Source organism: Sinocyclocheilus rhinocerous, unplaced genomic scaffold (genome assembly GCF_001515625.1).
Source record: "Sinocyclocheilus rhinocerous isolate Xijiao unplaced genomic scaffold, SAMN03320098_v1.1 scaffold1483, whole genome shotgun sequence".
NCBI lineage: Eukaryota > Metazoa > Chordata > Actinopteri > Cypriniformes > Cyprinidae > Sinocyclocheilus > Sinocyclocheilus rhinocerous.
The window spans coordinates 174,694-192,905 of NW_015625211.1; the positions used below are offsets into that span (position 1 = coordinate 174,694).

The following is an 18,212-nucleotide window of genomic DNA, read 5'->3' on the forward strand; positions in this document are numbered from 1 at the left end:
TTCAAATATAAAATTTTATCATTACAGTGTTTTATCACTACAGTGTTCTTGTAAAATTGTCCATGAAGAGATCATTTATGATATGTAAAAACTAAAAACAAAATCAAAATGTCTGTCTATAATACAGGTGTTTTTATAAATACAAATACTGATTTTCTATTCAAATATTGCACCACAATTTGTTTGGACCAACCCACAAATAAGCTGTTCAGAAAAGAAGAAAAAAAAAACATTATGATTAAGAACATACTGATGCCATGAGCTAAAACAACAGGGACAATTCTATGCAAACATAACATGAGTAGACACTTTTCTTGGAAATACCATCAGTTGCTAACAGGTCAGACCATGTCCATTGGCTACATCCCTCTTTTTTTATTTGTGTGTGTGTGTGTGTTTTTTTTTTATCTCTGAGTGTGTGTGTATTTGTGAATAAGATTATTTATTTTGAAATCCATAGCATTCATCCCTATTCTTTATTTTCTCCACATTGCAAATTGTATCGTAACTTTATAAAACAAACTATAAAATAAATAAAGATAGAACTGAGTCTATTTGACTGTATGTGAACTTAGCAACTGTTATGTATGACAGCACATTATGATATTCTATTCAGATATTATATCAAGATTTGCTTGGAGCATCCTATGGGATGCTGTTGCAGAAAACCCTCCTATATATTGATTTATGACATGAAAAACAGAGGCACACATATGTGAAACAAACTGGGAGTAGACACACACACACACACACACGTTTAGAATTCCCTACTGACAGATGAAACATGGCGGATGAGGTGCATTTTTAGCTTGATTTTTTACACAGTTTGAAACAAAGGCACTTTTGGTGACTTTTTTACTCTTGGGATCAAAAACAGTTCTTCAGTATATTTTGCATGACGCAACATCAATCCAGGTATGACATTTATTTCAGTCATTTTAATTCATACGTTAGGTTTACGGGTTAAATGAATAGTGGCAAACAGGATCCAGAAATCAATTTTTCTATGTCTTACTACTAAATAAAATGCTTTTAAAAATTGGTTTTAAAGTTAGTATAAAATGGAATTGAATGAAAATGTTATTTTGCCAGCACACTGACCCATTTCTGTTTTTCCCAGGATGTGCAATTCATCCATCAACAATACAACTTTCATATTTGATGAATCAGTCGACTGGTTCTGCATGTGTGAGGGACATTTTGGCCTTATTGCCACTTTTTTTACTTCAATACTGTGCTTCATCGTGGGAACGCCGATCCATTGCTGGTCTCTCTGGGTGTTTCTCCATGGGAACCTTAAATCCAACTTGGTGTTTCCACTGAACATCACTATACTGGAGCTGTTTTTTTGTATTCAATGCATTATAGACATAATTGTTATCAGTTTTCCTTCTGTGGAGGGTGACCGTTTAGCTAATGTTCTCATTGGTTTTAGTTGGACTGTCAGACCTCTTCTCCAGATCTGCATGTGTATTGAGCAATATCTGGCAGTGATTCACCCAGTAACATTCCTGAGATACAAGGGCATCCAGTACAGGATTGCATTGGTAGCAGCAGCTTGGCTGATTGCTTTGGGCAACAGCTTGAGGTTCATTTTCAGTGGGGTGAACTATTTTAAAGATCACATATTCTTCTTAGTTTTTTGCATTGCAGTGATAATAACTTCTTTTTGCTGTGCCTCTGTCCTTCACGCCCTGAAGCGTCCAGGACCAGGAGATCGCAAGAATGTAGAGATGAAGGAGAAAGACAGAAACAATAAAACTGACAGAGGCAGAGCTGTTGAGAACCAGCCGAAAAGGAAGGCCTTCAGAATCATTTCTCATATTTTAGCATCTATTCTGATTTGTTACATCCCTCTGGTTGTAATTTACTTTATGAATATAGCTAAAATCAGTAGGTATGTATATTTATGTGAAGTTGTTCCACTAACTCTATCCTTCACTGTAACTGCTGTATTATTTTCGCCATTAGTCAGGATGTATAGCGAAGGCCACCTGAAGCACATAATGTGCTTTTTAAAGAACAAATGAAAGGAAAATAAGACAAGAAGTCAAATAAATTGGAGCTTAAAAGATGATTAGGTTTTAGATTTCTTATAAGAGATGCGACATTAGCTAGGACAAAATAGTTGTCAGTCTCTGTTCTGCGTTTTGTGTGTGTTTTGCTCCCCATGTGTTTCCTTATGCCCATATTTGGTTATGTTCCTGTTCCTGTCCTCATTGTTTCATTATTAGTTCATTAGTCTCCACCTGTGTTTGTTTAATTATCTAGTTTACTCCCTATTACTTAAGCCCTGCGTTGTTTCCAGTCAAGCGTCCGGTGTTGAATGTCGATGTTGTGTTTCCTGTGTCCCTGCCTGCCTTGATTTACCCTGTCTTGGCTGATTAAAGACAGTTACTTTGAGTTTATCTCACGTCTCCTCGTTCTTCGTTTTGCCACAGAAGGCAACCGTGACAATAGTAATAGAGATATTTTATTCAATCATTTGCATGAGACTGATTTGTGCAAATCTGAGTCGAAGTGTACAGCATTTATTATATAGAAAATGTTAAATATGATAGTACACTATACTTTTAGGTCACCGTGATTTTGTCAAGTAAGACATGTTCCTGGATCAACATTACTATCCAAAAATACAGACTTAACCCAATCCCCACCCCTAAACCTAACCTTACCCATAATTTATTCCTAAAATCAGAGGGAAATGATAGCTGATTAACAAGGGTGTATAAAAGCATTCTTATAAGATTTGTTTGAACCAGCTCATAAATATGCTGCGCACACATAAATGAAATGAACTAAAACAACAGGTACAACACTATGCAAACACAATATGAGTGAGCAACACAGATCCGGATGAACAGATGTAGCATAGTGGATGAGATTCTTTTGCAGTTTGACTTTCATAGTTCTATGCACTTTATAGAAAATCCTTCTCGACTGATGTTAGTTAGTTAGCCTATGTATTTATTTATAGAATGTGATAAGTTTCTAAAACTGACACCTAACAATTTTGCCCATTTTTGACTCAAAACTGGGTCATGTTGTCACATAGCGGAATTAAATCACAGCTGATCCAGATAATGGTAGCAAATTGAAAGTCCTGATAATGTCCTGGCCACCTTCACACAGTGGATCTGTATATGAGTCCTTATGGTTACATGCGGTATGCTTAATTAAGGGAGTAACAACCACATTTTATAACCAAACTAGTTGTCTATCACGTTATACAATGCAAGAGAGCCGCTCTGGTTTGCACAAACGCGTGTGTTGCAGTTTTTCATATGTGGTTTTAATAACTTACAGCAAATATTACAACCTAACAAATATGAGCTGTGTGTCATTTGAAGGTGTTAAGATCCAGTCACTGTTCTTCTCCAAGTGAACTCCATCAGTTTTGTGTTCTATTTGCAAAATTCTCCACTCTCCACGCAAATAAACAAAGCTGATTAGTTGGTTAATGAAGATTTGACAGATGAACTTGCAGACTCCTGTCATGTTAAAAGTGATACAGCTTTTAATTTTTATGGACGTTGCCATCTTTGATATTACTTCGGTCACTGTCACTATAGGTACTGGTAAGAGAATATGGGCTTGTTTCCGTTGCATGTCCATATAGACAGTATTCATGACGCTACTGTAAGTCTACACTCAAATAGCACAGTGCTAGCATTTCGAGACTGTCAATTCAAAAATACGGTTGTCAGTCCTTAAATCTTTAATTTGCATTCAAAGTTCTGTTACTTGGGGGAGTGAAAAAAACACAATCTATGGTTGTGTTCACACTATCAGTGTTTGGGATTCACAACCCCATTTACTAATAGGTGTGAGTCTCAAAATGTCGTTCACACAGCAGCTTACAATATAGAGGCTCGAACAAAGGCTAGAACCATATTTTTGGCAAAGCCCTACTACCTTACGATGTCCTTACTGCCTTCCTGGGCCTTGACCGTGGTAGTAACCTTGCTGTCTATGCAGGATCAGAAAGCTCTCGGATTTTATCAAAAATATCTTAATTTGTGTTCCTAATACGAACGTGGTATGCTTAATTAAGGGAGTAACAACCACATTTTATAACCAAACTTGTCTATCATGTTATACAATGCAAGAGAGCCGCTCTGGTTTTCATATGTGGTTTTAATAACTTACAGCAAATATTTCAACCTAACAAATATGAGCTGTGTGTCATTTGAAGGTGTTAAGATCCAGTCACTGTTCTTCTCCACTGGAACTCCATCAGTTTTGTGTTCTATTTGCAAAATGCTCCACTCTCCACCCAAATAAAAAAAGCTGATTAGTTGGTTAATGAAGATTTGACAGATGAACTTGCAGACTCCTGTCATGTTAAAAGTGATAAGGGTTTTCATTTTTATGGACGTTGCCATCTTTGATATTACTTCGGTCACTGTCGCTATAGGTACTGGTAAGAGAATATGGGCTTGTTTCCGTTGCATGTCCATATAGACAGTATTCATGACGCTACTGTAAGTCTACACTCAAATAGCACAGTGCTAGCATTTCGAGACTGTCAATTCAAAAATACGGTTGTCAGTCCTTAAATCTTTAATTTGCATTCAAAGTTCTGTTACTTGGGGGAGTGAAAAAAACACAATCTATGGTTGTGTTCACACTATCAGTGTTTGGGATTCACAACCCCATTTACTAATAGGTGTGAGTCTCAAAATGTCGTTCACACAGCAGCTTACAATATAGAGGCTCGAACAAAGGCTAGAACCATATTTTTGGCAAAGCCCTACTACCTTACGATGTCCTTACTGCCTTCCTGGGCCTTGACCGTGGTAGTAACCTCGCTGTCTATGCAGGATCAGAAAGCTCTCGGATTTTATCAAAAATATCTTAATTTGTGTTCCTAATACGAACGAAGGTCTTACAGATTTGGAACAACATGAGGGTGAGTAATTAATGACAGAATTTCCATTGTTGGGTGAATTCTCCCTTTAAGGTATGATTTGTAAAATAGTGCCTCAGCTGAACTTTTGACATGTCCAATATGACATCAAAGTCCATGTGCAGTTTTGGACGTCGCCATCTTTGATATTTACTTTAGTCACTGTCGTTATGGTTATAGGTGATAGTCACAAACAGATTATGGGTTGACTCTATTACACATTCATACAAACAGTTTTTGAGCCTCTATATTGTAAGCTGCTGTGCAAACAGGACACTTTCAAGACTCACACCTATAAGTAATCGTGGTTGTCAATCCCAAACACTGACCGTGTGAACCTATACTGTATGCAAACAAAACAAGAGTGAGCACAGGTATATTTATAGTTCCCTATGAACAGATGAAGCAAAGTGAATGAGGTACTTTTGGTGGCTTGTTGCTGCTGGCATCAGATGTAACAATTCTTACTTTGCAGGCTGTACCATCAATCCAGGTATGACAATCCCTTTAATCAAGTTACTGTATTTAGGAGTAAAATTACACACATAGTGATAGATTTATTATAAGATTTGATCCAGAAGTACGTCCTTCTGTCCAGTGTTACTGCAGTATGTTAAGTGCTGATCATTTAAACTGACATTTGCTACTCATAAAAGTTTATGACAATCTCATTATTTTCTGTTTCCCCAGTTCTGTACAACCATGTGCAATTCTTCATTCATAATCAACAATTCAATCTTATTTATCGGTGAGGATGTAAGTTGGTTCTGCAGGTGTCAGGAACATTTTGGCCCTGTTGTCTTTGTTTTCACTTCAGTACTGTGCTTCATTGTGGGAATGCCGATCCATTGCTGGTCTCTCTGGGTGTTTCTCCACGGGAACTTTAAACCAAACATGGTGTTTCCTCTGAACATCATTATACTGGAGCTGATTTTTTGCATCCAGTGCATTGCAGACTTCATCGATTTCAAATATTCAACAACAGTGAGTTACAACTTATCTAACTTTCTCATTGGTCTCAGCTGGACTTTCAGACCTCTTCTCCAGATGTGCATGTGCATTGAACAATATTTGGCAGTGATTCATCCAGTAACATTCCTGAGATATAAGGGTATCCAGTACAGGATTGCATCGACAGCAGCAGCTTGGCTAATTGCAGTGGGCAACAGCTTGAGGCTTGTTGCTATCAAGATGAACTTTTTTCGAGATCATGTATACTTTTTAGTTTTTTGCATTGCGGTGATAACAACCTCTTTTTGCTCTGTCTCTGTCCTTTGTGCCTTGGTGCGCCCAGGACCAGGAGATCGAAATAATGCAGAAATGACAGAAAAAGACAGAAGCAACAAAACTGACAGAGGCAGAGCTGTTGAGAACCAGCAAAAAAGGAAGGCCTTCAGAATCATCTCTCATATTTTAGTGTCTATCCTACTTTGCTATTTTCCTCTAGTAGTGACTTATTTCATGTGCATAGCTGATATAGTCCATACACACATATTTTTATGTGAAGTTGTCCCACCTATTCTGTGTATCACTGTAATTACTGTATTCATTTCACCACTAATCAGGATGTATAATGAAGGACATCTGAAACACATCATGTGCTTTTCAAAGCTCAGGGGATATTTACTCGACAATGTTTTCAACTAAAAATGGAAAACTTTTCATGTGTTTCGGACATTCATTTACATGAGAAAAGCGTCTTGGATGGCTGAAAATGCAAACCGGGTTTCAAAGTACAAGGTTTTGAAAACGATACCATTAATGTCTCTGTGCAAATTACAAAAATGTGTGAAAATTGTGACGTTATGCGTATACATTCAGTCTTTATGTGTGCACAGACACGTAGTGTCTTCGTGACATCGCCAACTACTGGCCTGGCATGCAAAATACAGCATTTTTAGTTGTTTTCACGGATCCATGTGAACGTGGATAGTTTTGATAATGTTAGTGTCTGTATGCAAGAGGACTATAATTGAAGGGAGTGTGAAGGTAGTGGTGGTCACTGTAGCGAATCAGCTCAAAGGGGAAATATGAATAATTAATCATAACTAGTTATAATTAATTATAAATATTTAGATCCGCTGTAAGTATTTACTTGACCTCTCATTTTATTTTTACTATTACTATTTTTTTTTTTTTATTACTATGCATTTGATGAATTAAAACAAACGGAAAATATAACAAAACCCATAAAGAGGCTTGAATTTAGATTTAGTTTGAACGTTTTAATGAAAGCAACCAACAAATATATCAATAAAGAAAAAAAGTCAATAGCTGAAATTAATGACACATTTTGCTATCAACACTGTATTTATTTTTTCCCTATTGAATCATTAAGGCTGCTTTGCAAATCTTATGTTAAAGAGACCTAATGATATGTTGCTTTTAGATGTTCACCTGGCGAAACACCTGGCGAAAACATGCAAAACTCTATTGCTACTGAAAGTTGGTGTTAACACATGCCTGTCTACAATAACATTCCAAGGTCAGAATTTTCTATTCAAATGCTGCACCAAAATTTGTTTGGACCATTTCATATACTATTGAAACTATCACTCATAAACACACATTAACGACATGAGCTAAAACAATAGAAGCAGTCATCAAACACATTATGAGTGGATACAGAAGCATTTATAGTTTCTGACAAACGTATGAAACATGTTGCATGAGGTATTTTCAGTTGCTTCTGTAACCCTTATTTTCATTTTAAGAGGAAAATTCGTCACATAAAGAGAGAGTGATCAACTTGTATTTCTGAATGTTACAAAAAAAAAAAGATTTTACTAAATTGAGCTAATTGAATCCAAGTCTCAAAGTTAACAGAAGCACTAGGGGACATGTAAAGGAGTTGGCCTGGAGTTTAAATTAGCCAGGGACAGATTTAAAAAATATATTTCACTTTTCATCATACAAACTAATACTATCACTTACCTGAAGGCACTAATACTATCACTTACCCTATTACCTGCTTTCCTCTCCAGCAATCTCTATCCATTTGTATACTTCTATGGACTTCCATCTTCCCTTGTGTTTCTCCGCTGGGCTGTCCTCATTCACATGTTTGTGAGTTTCTCTGTAAGACTGTTCATGTTATCTGCATTGACTCTCACATTAAAATAGAGGCTTAGGATAAACTTATTGGATGCGCTTTTGAAATCATCTGTTTTTGCATAGATGGCAAATCACCTAGCAAATAGGCCTTTTGTGATTATTGAATTTTCAAATTTCAAATTATTTTCAAATTTCAAATTATTAAATGTAATCATTTAATAGTAATTTATATATATTTTCATATCTTTAAAGGGGTCATATGATGTGATTTCAAGTTTTCCTTTCTCTTTGGAGTGTTACAAGCTGTTCGTAAATAGATAAGATCCCTAAAGTTGCAAAGACTAAAGTCTCAAACCCAAAGAGATATTCTTTATAAAAGTTAAGACTGGTCCAAGCCCTCCTAAAACGCCTCGTTTAAACACGCCCCCACATGTCTACGTCACGATGTGGGAAGATTTACATAACACCGCCCAAATGTTCACACAAAGAAAGAAAGCGTAACTTTATTGCTGCTGCCACCGCCGCCGCCATATTGTGAAGACGTTGTGTTTTCGTTGCGAAAGCGAAACTACTTTGTTTGGCCTACCAAAAGAGGACACGACTAGAAATGTAGGTCATCTTCTAAAAGTAACCTATTTATTACTTTTTTTCCCTTGAAATCAAAAAACTCTGATTTCATAATGCATTACTGCAATAACAGAAAGAAAATTATGGTTACATAAACAAAGTTCCAAGTGCCCAACCAAAGGGAACGCTAATCATTTTAACCTTAAACCGCATAAACACATTTCATTACACCAAATACACAAAATAATGTTCTTTTTAGCAACATCATATGACCTCTTTAAGGTTTTGCCAATTGCATATAACTAACTTGATACATTTTGCATAAAAAGTAGATCACAAAAATAAAGAATATATAGCAAGACATTGCAGTAAATGCCTTACAGGCATATAGATTATGATTACCAAGCATAAGTATTGTTCTTTTCCAGTTGTTGATATTCACATGCCAATGACATAAGTTAGAAAACTGTGACAATATGCAAACAAAATAGGAGCGGGCAGGTACATTTATAGTTCCATATAAATGGATGAAACATGGTGGATGAGGCACTTTTGTAACTTTTTCACTGCTGGAAACACTTCTTGAAAGAATTTTACTGTATATTTTGCCATCATTTCAGGTATGACAATTCTTGCAATGATTTCTCAATTTAGTTTTAGTATTATATAACATGCTTTCTGCAGACTTTCTGCAGACTCATTTGTTTCTATTTTCCACAGCTCTGTACAACCATGTGCAATTCATCCTTCCAAATCAATGATACACTCTCTGTATTCGACGAGTCTGTGATATGGGTCTGTATTTGCAAGGGACACTTTGGCAGCCTTGTCATTTTTGTTACTTTAGTACTGTTGGCCATTGTGGGAACGCCAATCCATTGCTGGACCCTCTGGGTGCTTATTCATGGGAACATCAAACCAAACTCAGTCTTTCCATTGAATATCAATATAGTGGAGCTGTTTTTTTGCATCCATAGTATTATAGACTCATTTATTACCAACTATCCCACTGTGACAGGTGATCGTTTGGTTGCCTTTTTCATTGGTCTCAACTGGACAGTCAGGCCTCTTCTCCAGATGTGCATGTGCATGGAACATTACCTGGCAGTGATTCATCCAGTAATATTCCTGAGATATAAGGGCATCCAGTACAGGATTGCATCGGCAGCAGCAGCTTGGCTAATTGCAGTGGGCAACAGTGTGAGGCTCATTTTTATCGGAATAGAATATTTCCCAGATCATGTATTCTTTTTGTTTTTTTGTATCGCAGTGACAATAATCTCGTTTTGTTGTGCTTCAGTCCTTTATGCTCTGAAGCGTCCAGGACCAGGTGAACGAACAAATGTAGAGATGACAAGAAAAGACAGACACAATAAAACTAACAGAGGCAGAGACGATGAGAATCAGCAGAAAAGGAAGGCCTTCAAAATAATCTCTCATAGTTTAGCATCTATTCTGATTTGTTATTTTCCTCACGTAGTAGCTTATTTTATGCGCATAGCTAAAATTAGTAAGCATACATACATTTGCAATGCATTTCCATTGCTTCTGTCATTTAGTTTGACTGCTGTATTAATTTCTCCACTAGTCAGGATGTATAATGAAGGCCAAATCAAAGAAATTATGTGCTTTTCAAAGCTTAGAGAACAAATAAAAGGAAAATAAGAAAACTGAAATAAATATTTATTGAAGCATTAATGTTTATTTCATTTTTGATTTTTAAGAAGCAGAGAGGCTTGGCATTGGGATGGAACAGTATTTGAGAGTGCAAATGTCTGCAATGAATATTTTCTTGCTGTTAGAGTTAATCAAAATGTACATTGATCAGTTTGCAATTGTAATCTTTCTTTTTTTGCAGAACGTAATGTTGTCAGCATAACATTTGGCACAAAATAATCTTTTCTGTGTGAAACAACACTAACAGTGGATTTACTTCTGATCACTGTAAAATGCATGTATTGAAAACAATGATAAATAAACAACATTTAATTGTGAAGGTCATGATAAATGTTTTCCAATAACAACAAAAACAAGCTTCATTGTGTTCATCAAAAGCAGCAATATTTCAAATATATCCACTTCATCGGCAATAAGTAAAGTTATTTTGATATTAGCCATTGATTGCGTATTGCTGGTCTACCGCATTTAATAAGTAGTCACTGTTGTGACACTTGTAACTAATAAAGGCTCTACCAACATAAAATTTAAACAGCTTGCCATTTATATTGCAGTACTCAGCAACAGTTTCTAATTTGGTATCTATGCATTAATGGATACAGCCAATGAAACATTTCATAAAACATTGTTTTAGCTTAGTGTGAAAGAAAACAAAACCCAGTTACCACAGTTACTAATTTATTCCTGCGAGGAGGAAGTAAAGAGAATTTTATAGTAGATTTAGGTGTACTATAAAGAAAGTGTCCAGCATATAGCATTGCAACACCAGCCTGAAGATCACACAGTGAGTATATCTGATTCTGATCAGTTAATTATTATATTGGTCTAATGTAGTACAATTTAGTGAGTTTACCATTTGTTTTAATGTGAAATCAAGACAGAGCAACCAAAACTGTAGACAAGTAGTTTTAAGTAACCATTATCACTGATAATTTCTGCTTGTTGTACATTTGTTATGTACACATTTCTGCCATTTTACATTTTTAATGTTAACATACAGCTAATCAGATGCATACAGCATTTAGCTAACCAAATAGCCATGAAGTTTGAAACTGCAGGCTGCTTTTCACACAGGTAGGATTGAAACTGAAATCAGTTTCAGTAGGAAAGATACAGAAACGAACAGAGCGAACACAGTCGACTGCAGCAGCACATCTGTGGCTACATACAATCAAGAATTCACTGCTAGGACTCCAAAGTCTCAAATCAACCAGACTGAGCCTCAGGAATCAGGTAGGCTACAAAATATAGTACATTTTAATGATAATGTTATACATGTAGACTAGCCTGTGTTTTCTTATTTATTTAGGTTCTTCAAAGTTCTGCAAAGTGGTGGTTGTGTGCCTAGCTTTGTTGTTTGGTGTTCTGCTGGCTGGTCTCATAGCTCTAGCATTCAAGTACAGAACAGACACTGTCCAGTTCAAGACTGACTATGACCAGTGTATGGATGATCAGGACTATCTGAACAGATGTTACTACAATCTGACTATAGAGAGAGATCAGCTGCAGGCTAGTGAGCAAATCCAAATTAAAAAAGTTCAGACTTTAGAAAAGCTACTACTTATTGGTAGGTAAATATTGTCTAAATATTGTAGTTTATTTCACTCCAGCATTACGTATTTGTACATACACTGCTCTGTGGCACAGTCATTTTTTACAACTATATTCGTTTAAGGGTGCATGACAGGAAGGAGCAACTTTTCCTCTAATCTTTATTGTGTCTCTGCTACAATGTTGACGTGGAATGAGAGCAGACACAGCTGTGCTGTGAAAGGAGCTTATCTTGTGATCATAAATAGTCCAGAGGAACGGGTGAGTGAGAGTGCAAAAAGAGACAAGCCTTTGTTTCACTAATACAGAGTTAATGAAACCTGATGGTATCTCAGATAACTGTGTCTGTAAACATACAATATGTACCATCATCACTGGTTTCAAATACTTTTGCCCACCTTGCTAACCATTTCTTTACATATGGGTTGCAACAGGAATTTATATCTAATTTCCAAATGAACGTATGGATTGGCCTTTCTGTAAATGTTACTGAAGAAGTGTGGAAATGGGTGGACAACAATGAAGTAATCAAAGAGTGAGATCTGACATATATTACCGTTTCTAGCCAATTTGACGCCCTAGGCGAAATCCCTATTGCCCCGCCCCCCGACCCCCACTGAATTTGTGGAGATTCAGTGCATTGAGTTCCACAAATCTGAATGCATTATTTGTAAATTGACTGTTAAGATAAACATTTTGCACAATTTAGTATCTGTAATATCATTGTGTTGCCACTAGATGCCTGTATAGCCCTATGTAACAATCCCTAGTGGCTAAGACATTGCACATAAATCACACATAAATTAATTTTATTACATTTTGATTTGGATACTATATACTATACTACTACATATTGTTTAGATATTATCAATGGCTACTTTTTTGTCTTTATCTGTTTTTTGTTCAATTTTTTTGTTGTTGTTTCTTGAAACATTGATTTAAAGTGTCAGTTATTGCATTATTATTTCAGTCAAACCTATAAAACCCCTTTGTTACCCCAAACTACATATAAAAGCTTTATCAGTGGCATAAAAGTAACCAATGCAGCTACTTAATCATTTGCTACTCGTTAACGCGTTAATGTCCCCTTTAAATAACGTGACGCTCTGCCCTCTATGACGCTGCTCCCATTAAGCGCTGTTGGAAGTGAATGAATTGATTCAGCATTTTGACACCTCCGTAAGGATGCATTTAACTTGACAAAGCGGTCTAATAAAGGATGTATTGATCTCGTGAATTAGCGAATTTTACTATACAAATTATGTTTTAATTGGATGTTAAAGTTTATATGGGAATATTACATGACACGCTGATCCTTTAACAATGCATTGGCGCAAAAAACGCACACCTTTTGGACAAATCTGCCACAAATATTTGGACAAATGTGCCACAAAAGTGCCACAAATACTGCCTAAACAAAATACTGATGTTGTGCACTTTATTTACTGTACCAATATTTTAAATTGGCCTTTGAACTTAGCTTTATTGCATGGCAAAAAAAAGTGTTACCTTGCCAAAGCACTGACAGAGCCCACTGATCTAACGGCGTTGTTGAGCGCTCCAAATGCAAACTTTGCATGCAACAATCAGGCAGCCATAATTTTTTTTTTTGCATATGGGCCGGGGCTGACTTGTACGCCACTGATTGCAAACATGTGTTCTACATTAGATGTTTTTATGCTTTACATCCAAACAATAATAAAAAATCTTTGTTTTTGCTTTTAAAACTTTTTCATGAAAACATAAAAAGACAAAGAACTAAGTGTGTAAAGTTTGTTCATTTTCCATTTTACATACATTTTGCATACAGCAGTGATTGAAGGCATGTCGGATCTTACATTAGTAATTGATCTGGCGATAGTCTTGTATTGGAATCAAAATTCATGTCACTCAAACGCCCTACAGATATAAACGTCGTCGTAGATAGATTTTATTATGACAAAGAGGACTTTAATTTTGACAGGAGTTTTATTAACCCGGAAATACAGCAGAACCGTTGCTCCCCTAACTCTGCTTTAAGATGGCTTTCAGAACTGGACATGTTTTCAACTACCTTCTGATTATTTGGTTTGAATATCGGTCATAATCGGATGGTGTGTGGAAATTAGATCTGATTTGAGGGGGTTTTGCCCACTGTAAGCGGTATCCGACCACGACGACAGCTTCAGTTTCCCTTCGGCGTTCTGCACAACAGCAGAGCTCTTACACTGGCTGTACAGTTGAGTTGGTAAATATTACCAGCTCTCCAGTCAGACTCCATCTAGACCAGTGCTTCTGATAAAATGGCCACCATGGAGAAGCTGATGAAGGCGTTTGAGTCGCTCAAATCATTCCAGCAGCAGCAAGGCCCGCTGTCGGCCGAGGAGCTCGTCCAGAAACAGTGAGTGCTGAGCTCATATTAATGCTTCTTCTTCATCATCATCATCATCATCATCATCATCAGGGTGCTGACATCACCTGAGACAGTCGCTATAGTAATGTTGTCATCACATGCGGGAGGGCTGTGTGTTTTCTCGTATAAAGCTGGTTATTGTTGTTGTCTTGGGCTTAAAATCACATGACGCTCAACACGTTAGAAGTGTCACACAGCCTCGTTTGATTCTGCGTCAGTGTCGAGATAAAACAGCCTAGAAAACCCAGGAGAAAGCTGTTGCGTGTAAAGAAAGCAAGAAATAACTCCATAATTCTTGACTGCTGAAACAAATCACATACTGGGAAATGGTTGTGTGTAAATGAAGTAGCTGTTTTCTATGAATCTGTTCATCTCCTGATTTTTACATCTTCTCACAAAACGTGTTTTTCCTTGCATGCCACTCAGCGTGACTCAATACCATCAGATACAAAAAGTTATGTGTCAGAAATTGATTATACACGCTGACAGATTGCCTCAAGGCAATTTTCAGCTCCATGTATTGAATCGTCACCACAGTCATACTGAAAATCTGGCGAAATCACCCAGTTTTGTCTGTTACATACTTTTTTGGTGTACCTTTTTTATAAGCTGAATATGTATTTCAGTTCTTGTGAAGTGTTAATGATAATGTGATATAATTCTAATAAAAGAGAAAAGTAAATAGAAAAAGATATTCTAGTGATCATCACTGATTTATTTCAAAGTTTGAAAATTAAATTCAAACATATATATATATAGCATAAATGCACTGTAAATATGTACCTGTAAATAAATACGTTACAAAGACATTGGATGGGAATTGTGTGTAAATAAATGAAGCGATTTCCTCATTTAAGACACCAGAAGCATTTGAATAGTTGACTGTGCATTCGATCAGCACTGAGCATATGTTAAATCATGAAAATTAATTAATTGATGTTCTGTTAATGAGACAGATTGACATTATTCTGGATAAAAAAAGCTTCTGTCACTAAAACAAATTCCTCGTATGTGTAAACATACCTGGCGATAAAGCTCATTCTGATTCTGATTCTAAAATGTCCCAAGATAAACTGTTTGGTACTATTTTGGATGTTAAGGGACCTGTCTGCCAAGCCTCTAAGTGATCATGCGTCAACCATTGTAATAGATGACCTATTACATATTTAGTTTTTCAAGGTGGAACGCTCATCTGCTGAAGTCATTTGGTTGTGTTTAAATAAATTCAGATTTGTTGTAGATCACCACGAGTGAACAGTGATGTTACATATGCTGTGGTCCAGAAGAACAGCTTTATTGCTGCATTGTTAGCAAGTTTACATTAACCTAATGGTTTAGGTAATCAGTATTGGAAAATAAACAGTATCTGGCTGACTACTGTGGCCCAACATATTATACTCACTGACTTTAAGATTAATGTCAGATTTACAACTCAGTTGCTTCTATTCATGTTGAGTTGCATATTAGCAGCTCTTTGTGTATGTTTATGAAGAAAATATCTGCTGGAGATGTTATTCATGTGTTTAATCAAATGTTATAAATTAATTTTATGTTTGTTTTCATGACATTCCCAGTAATATTGTGTTTTTCTTACAGAAAAAAAGACCTTGCTACAACCAAAAAGGACAGAGTGACTCATTGCCTGACGATATGTGAAAACATCGTGGCACAGTCGCTGAGGTATGGACTGACACATCAGATTAAGGATAATCAGATTTGGTCACGTCTTATGAGTCATTGACAAAAGCCTGTTGAAGCTGAGGCTAGGCTGGCTTTTTCACCCTTACAATGCAAATTCAGTGAAGGTATTCAAGATGAAAAAATCCTGAATTATTACAAGTGGCCTAGCAAATTTTAATGTGAGTGCCAGCACGCTTGAAATTCTCAAAGTCCAGTTCTCTCAGCTTGACTACACTTGAATACAAAAAATAAATCTGTTTGGAAAAACAATGGCAGTAAATTAAAGATTATTGTAAACTTTTAAAAAGCCTGTGCAGACGTTTTTGATTGGCTCTTTCTAAATGTGCTGTCTTTCACCTGTAGGTCAGCATATACACTACTGTTCAAAAGTTTAGGGACAATACAGATGTAGTGAAATCCTTTTTGCTGATAGTAACAGCTGGATTTAAAGAGGAACAGACCACACTCAGATGTGTAGTCTCCTTATTTTCTATTATAATCTGAATGAGTGGAAAAGTCAAATTGCCTTTGCTGGGACATAATATACATAATGCACATATTTTATCTGGGCCGCTGCTAATTTGAAAGTTTTAGCCTACATTTTTGTTAGCAAACTAGTATTTTTGTCACAGCTGTGTATGTAATGTATGTCATTCCACTGAGACCTGTTCACTGTAACTTTATCAGGACATCTCCAGAGTTCCAGAAACTTCTCGGAATTGCGATGGAAATGTTCTTGTTGTGCAGTGACGACAAGGAGTCTGACGTCAGGATGGTGGCAGATGAGTGCCTCAACAAAATCATCAAAGTAAGTCATGTTCAGTTTATATATCTCATATATATTCATTTGGAGACTAATGATGATTACAGTGATAAAATATTGTGATATAATTTCTGCAGGCATTGATGGATTCCAACTTGCCTAGGCTGCAGCTTGAACTGTACAAAGAGATTAAAAAGGCGAGTCAGATTGAAGAGTTACATTTTTGTTTTTCTTTGGGTGCAAATAGACAGTTGGTATGCGTTTTGTTTTTGTTTTTGGTAATGGCATACCGTATAGTTTTCGTAGGTACAGGTGTCTTGTTTTCTCTAGGGAAATGTACAGATCACTAATAAAGCACTACTCTGTCTATTTTCACAGAACGCTGCCTCTCGGAGTCTGCGGGCAGCCTTGTGGAGGTTTGCTGAGCTTGCTCACCTAGTGCGTCCTCAGAAATGCAGGTATGCTTATTGACTTAAAGTCAGTTACTTCTATTGGTCTGCTCAGGAATAAGTGAGACTGATATTGGGTTAGTGATTACAAAATGAAAATCATGCTTCTAATTGTAATGATCAGCAAACATGCATGAATCCTCCTTTTTTTTTTATCCTTTTTTTTTCTCAGGCCGTATCTTGTGAATCTGCTGCCATGTCTGACACGGATCACTAAACGTCAGGAGGAGACTGTGCAGGAAACTCTTTCTTCTTCAATTCCTAAAATCATGGCTGCCCTGGGACACTTTGCCAATGATGGAGAGATCAAGGTAATAACAGCAGTCTGTGAGTTCAGTAAGAAAGAGATTTAAAAAACTCAAAGGAAACCACTGTAAACTATGTTTTATGGTTTAGCTGAATGTTTGTCACAGTTAAAGGTTTTCAAAGAACACGTCACTTTAAAGAACCACATCACCTGATTTTCAGGTAGAAATCATTTGACTCAAATGTCACACCACCACAGTATTAACCATGGCCTGAATTATGTGATTTGGCACCTCAGTACAGGATTTCCCACACCGTTATCTTCTCTCACTGTCTGAAGCCCTGAATGCGCAGTGGTGACATCATCTTCTCAATATGGAATGTGACTCAGTCAGACTGGATTTAATTATCCATGAGCCTCCTCTCCCTCACATCAGTAGGAGACGAAGAGTCTGTTCCCTTGCCAAGAACACATTTACATTTAAAGACAGGAGATTTGTCAGTTTAGTGTTGATTTCTTATGTTTAAATGCAGCTAAAGTCATTAATACACACATTTCACATGCAAGGTCAAGTGAAGGTCCTTGGAAGGACAGGAGACGAAGACAAATCAAATTGTGTTGCTATGCAAACACTCCAGGAGTGCTTAATCGGCTAACAGAATACACAGCCTTTCAAAAGTTTGGGGTCTGTAAAATTGTTTTATGTTTTTGAAAAAAGTCTCTTATGCTCAACAATGCTGCATTTATTTCGATCAAAAATACAGTATATTGTGAAATATTATTACAATTGAAATTTTAAAATGTAATTTATTCCTGTGATAGAAAATTTGAATTTCCAGCAACCATTACTTCAGTCTTCAGTGTCACATGATCCTTCAGAAATCATTCTAATATGCTGATTAAAAAAATTTATGCTAAAAAGA

The 18,212-nt window shown here is 36.5% G+C and overlaps 1 protein-coding gene across 5 annotated transcripts in view; it reads left to right on the forward strand.

Moving 5' to 3' along the window:
- Positions 1-13,739: 13,739 nt before the first annotated feature.
- Positions 13,740-18,212, forward strand: part of htt (huntingtin) — a 50,815-nt gene continuing 46,342 nt past the window's right edge. For all 5 annotated transcript variants that reach the window (XM_016565118.1, XM_016565132.1, XM_016565125.1 and 2 more), the window contains exons 1-6: positions 13,740-14,138; positions 15,747-15,830; positions 16,518-16,638; positions 16,731-16,790; positions 16,972-17,051; positions 17,215-17,353. In XM_016565118.1, coding sequence (XP_016420604.1) covers positions 14,041-14,138; positions 15,747-15,830; positions 16,518-16,638; positions 16,731-16,790; positions 16,972-17,051; positions 17,215-17,353 — 582 coding nt within the window. In that variant the 5' untranslated portion in view covers positions 13,740-14,040. The remainder of the gene's footprint in view (positions 14,139-15,746; positions 15,831-16,517; positions 16,639-16,730; positions 16,791-16,971; positions 17,052-17,214; positions 17,354-18,212) is intronic.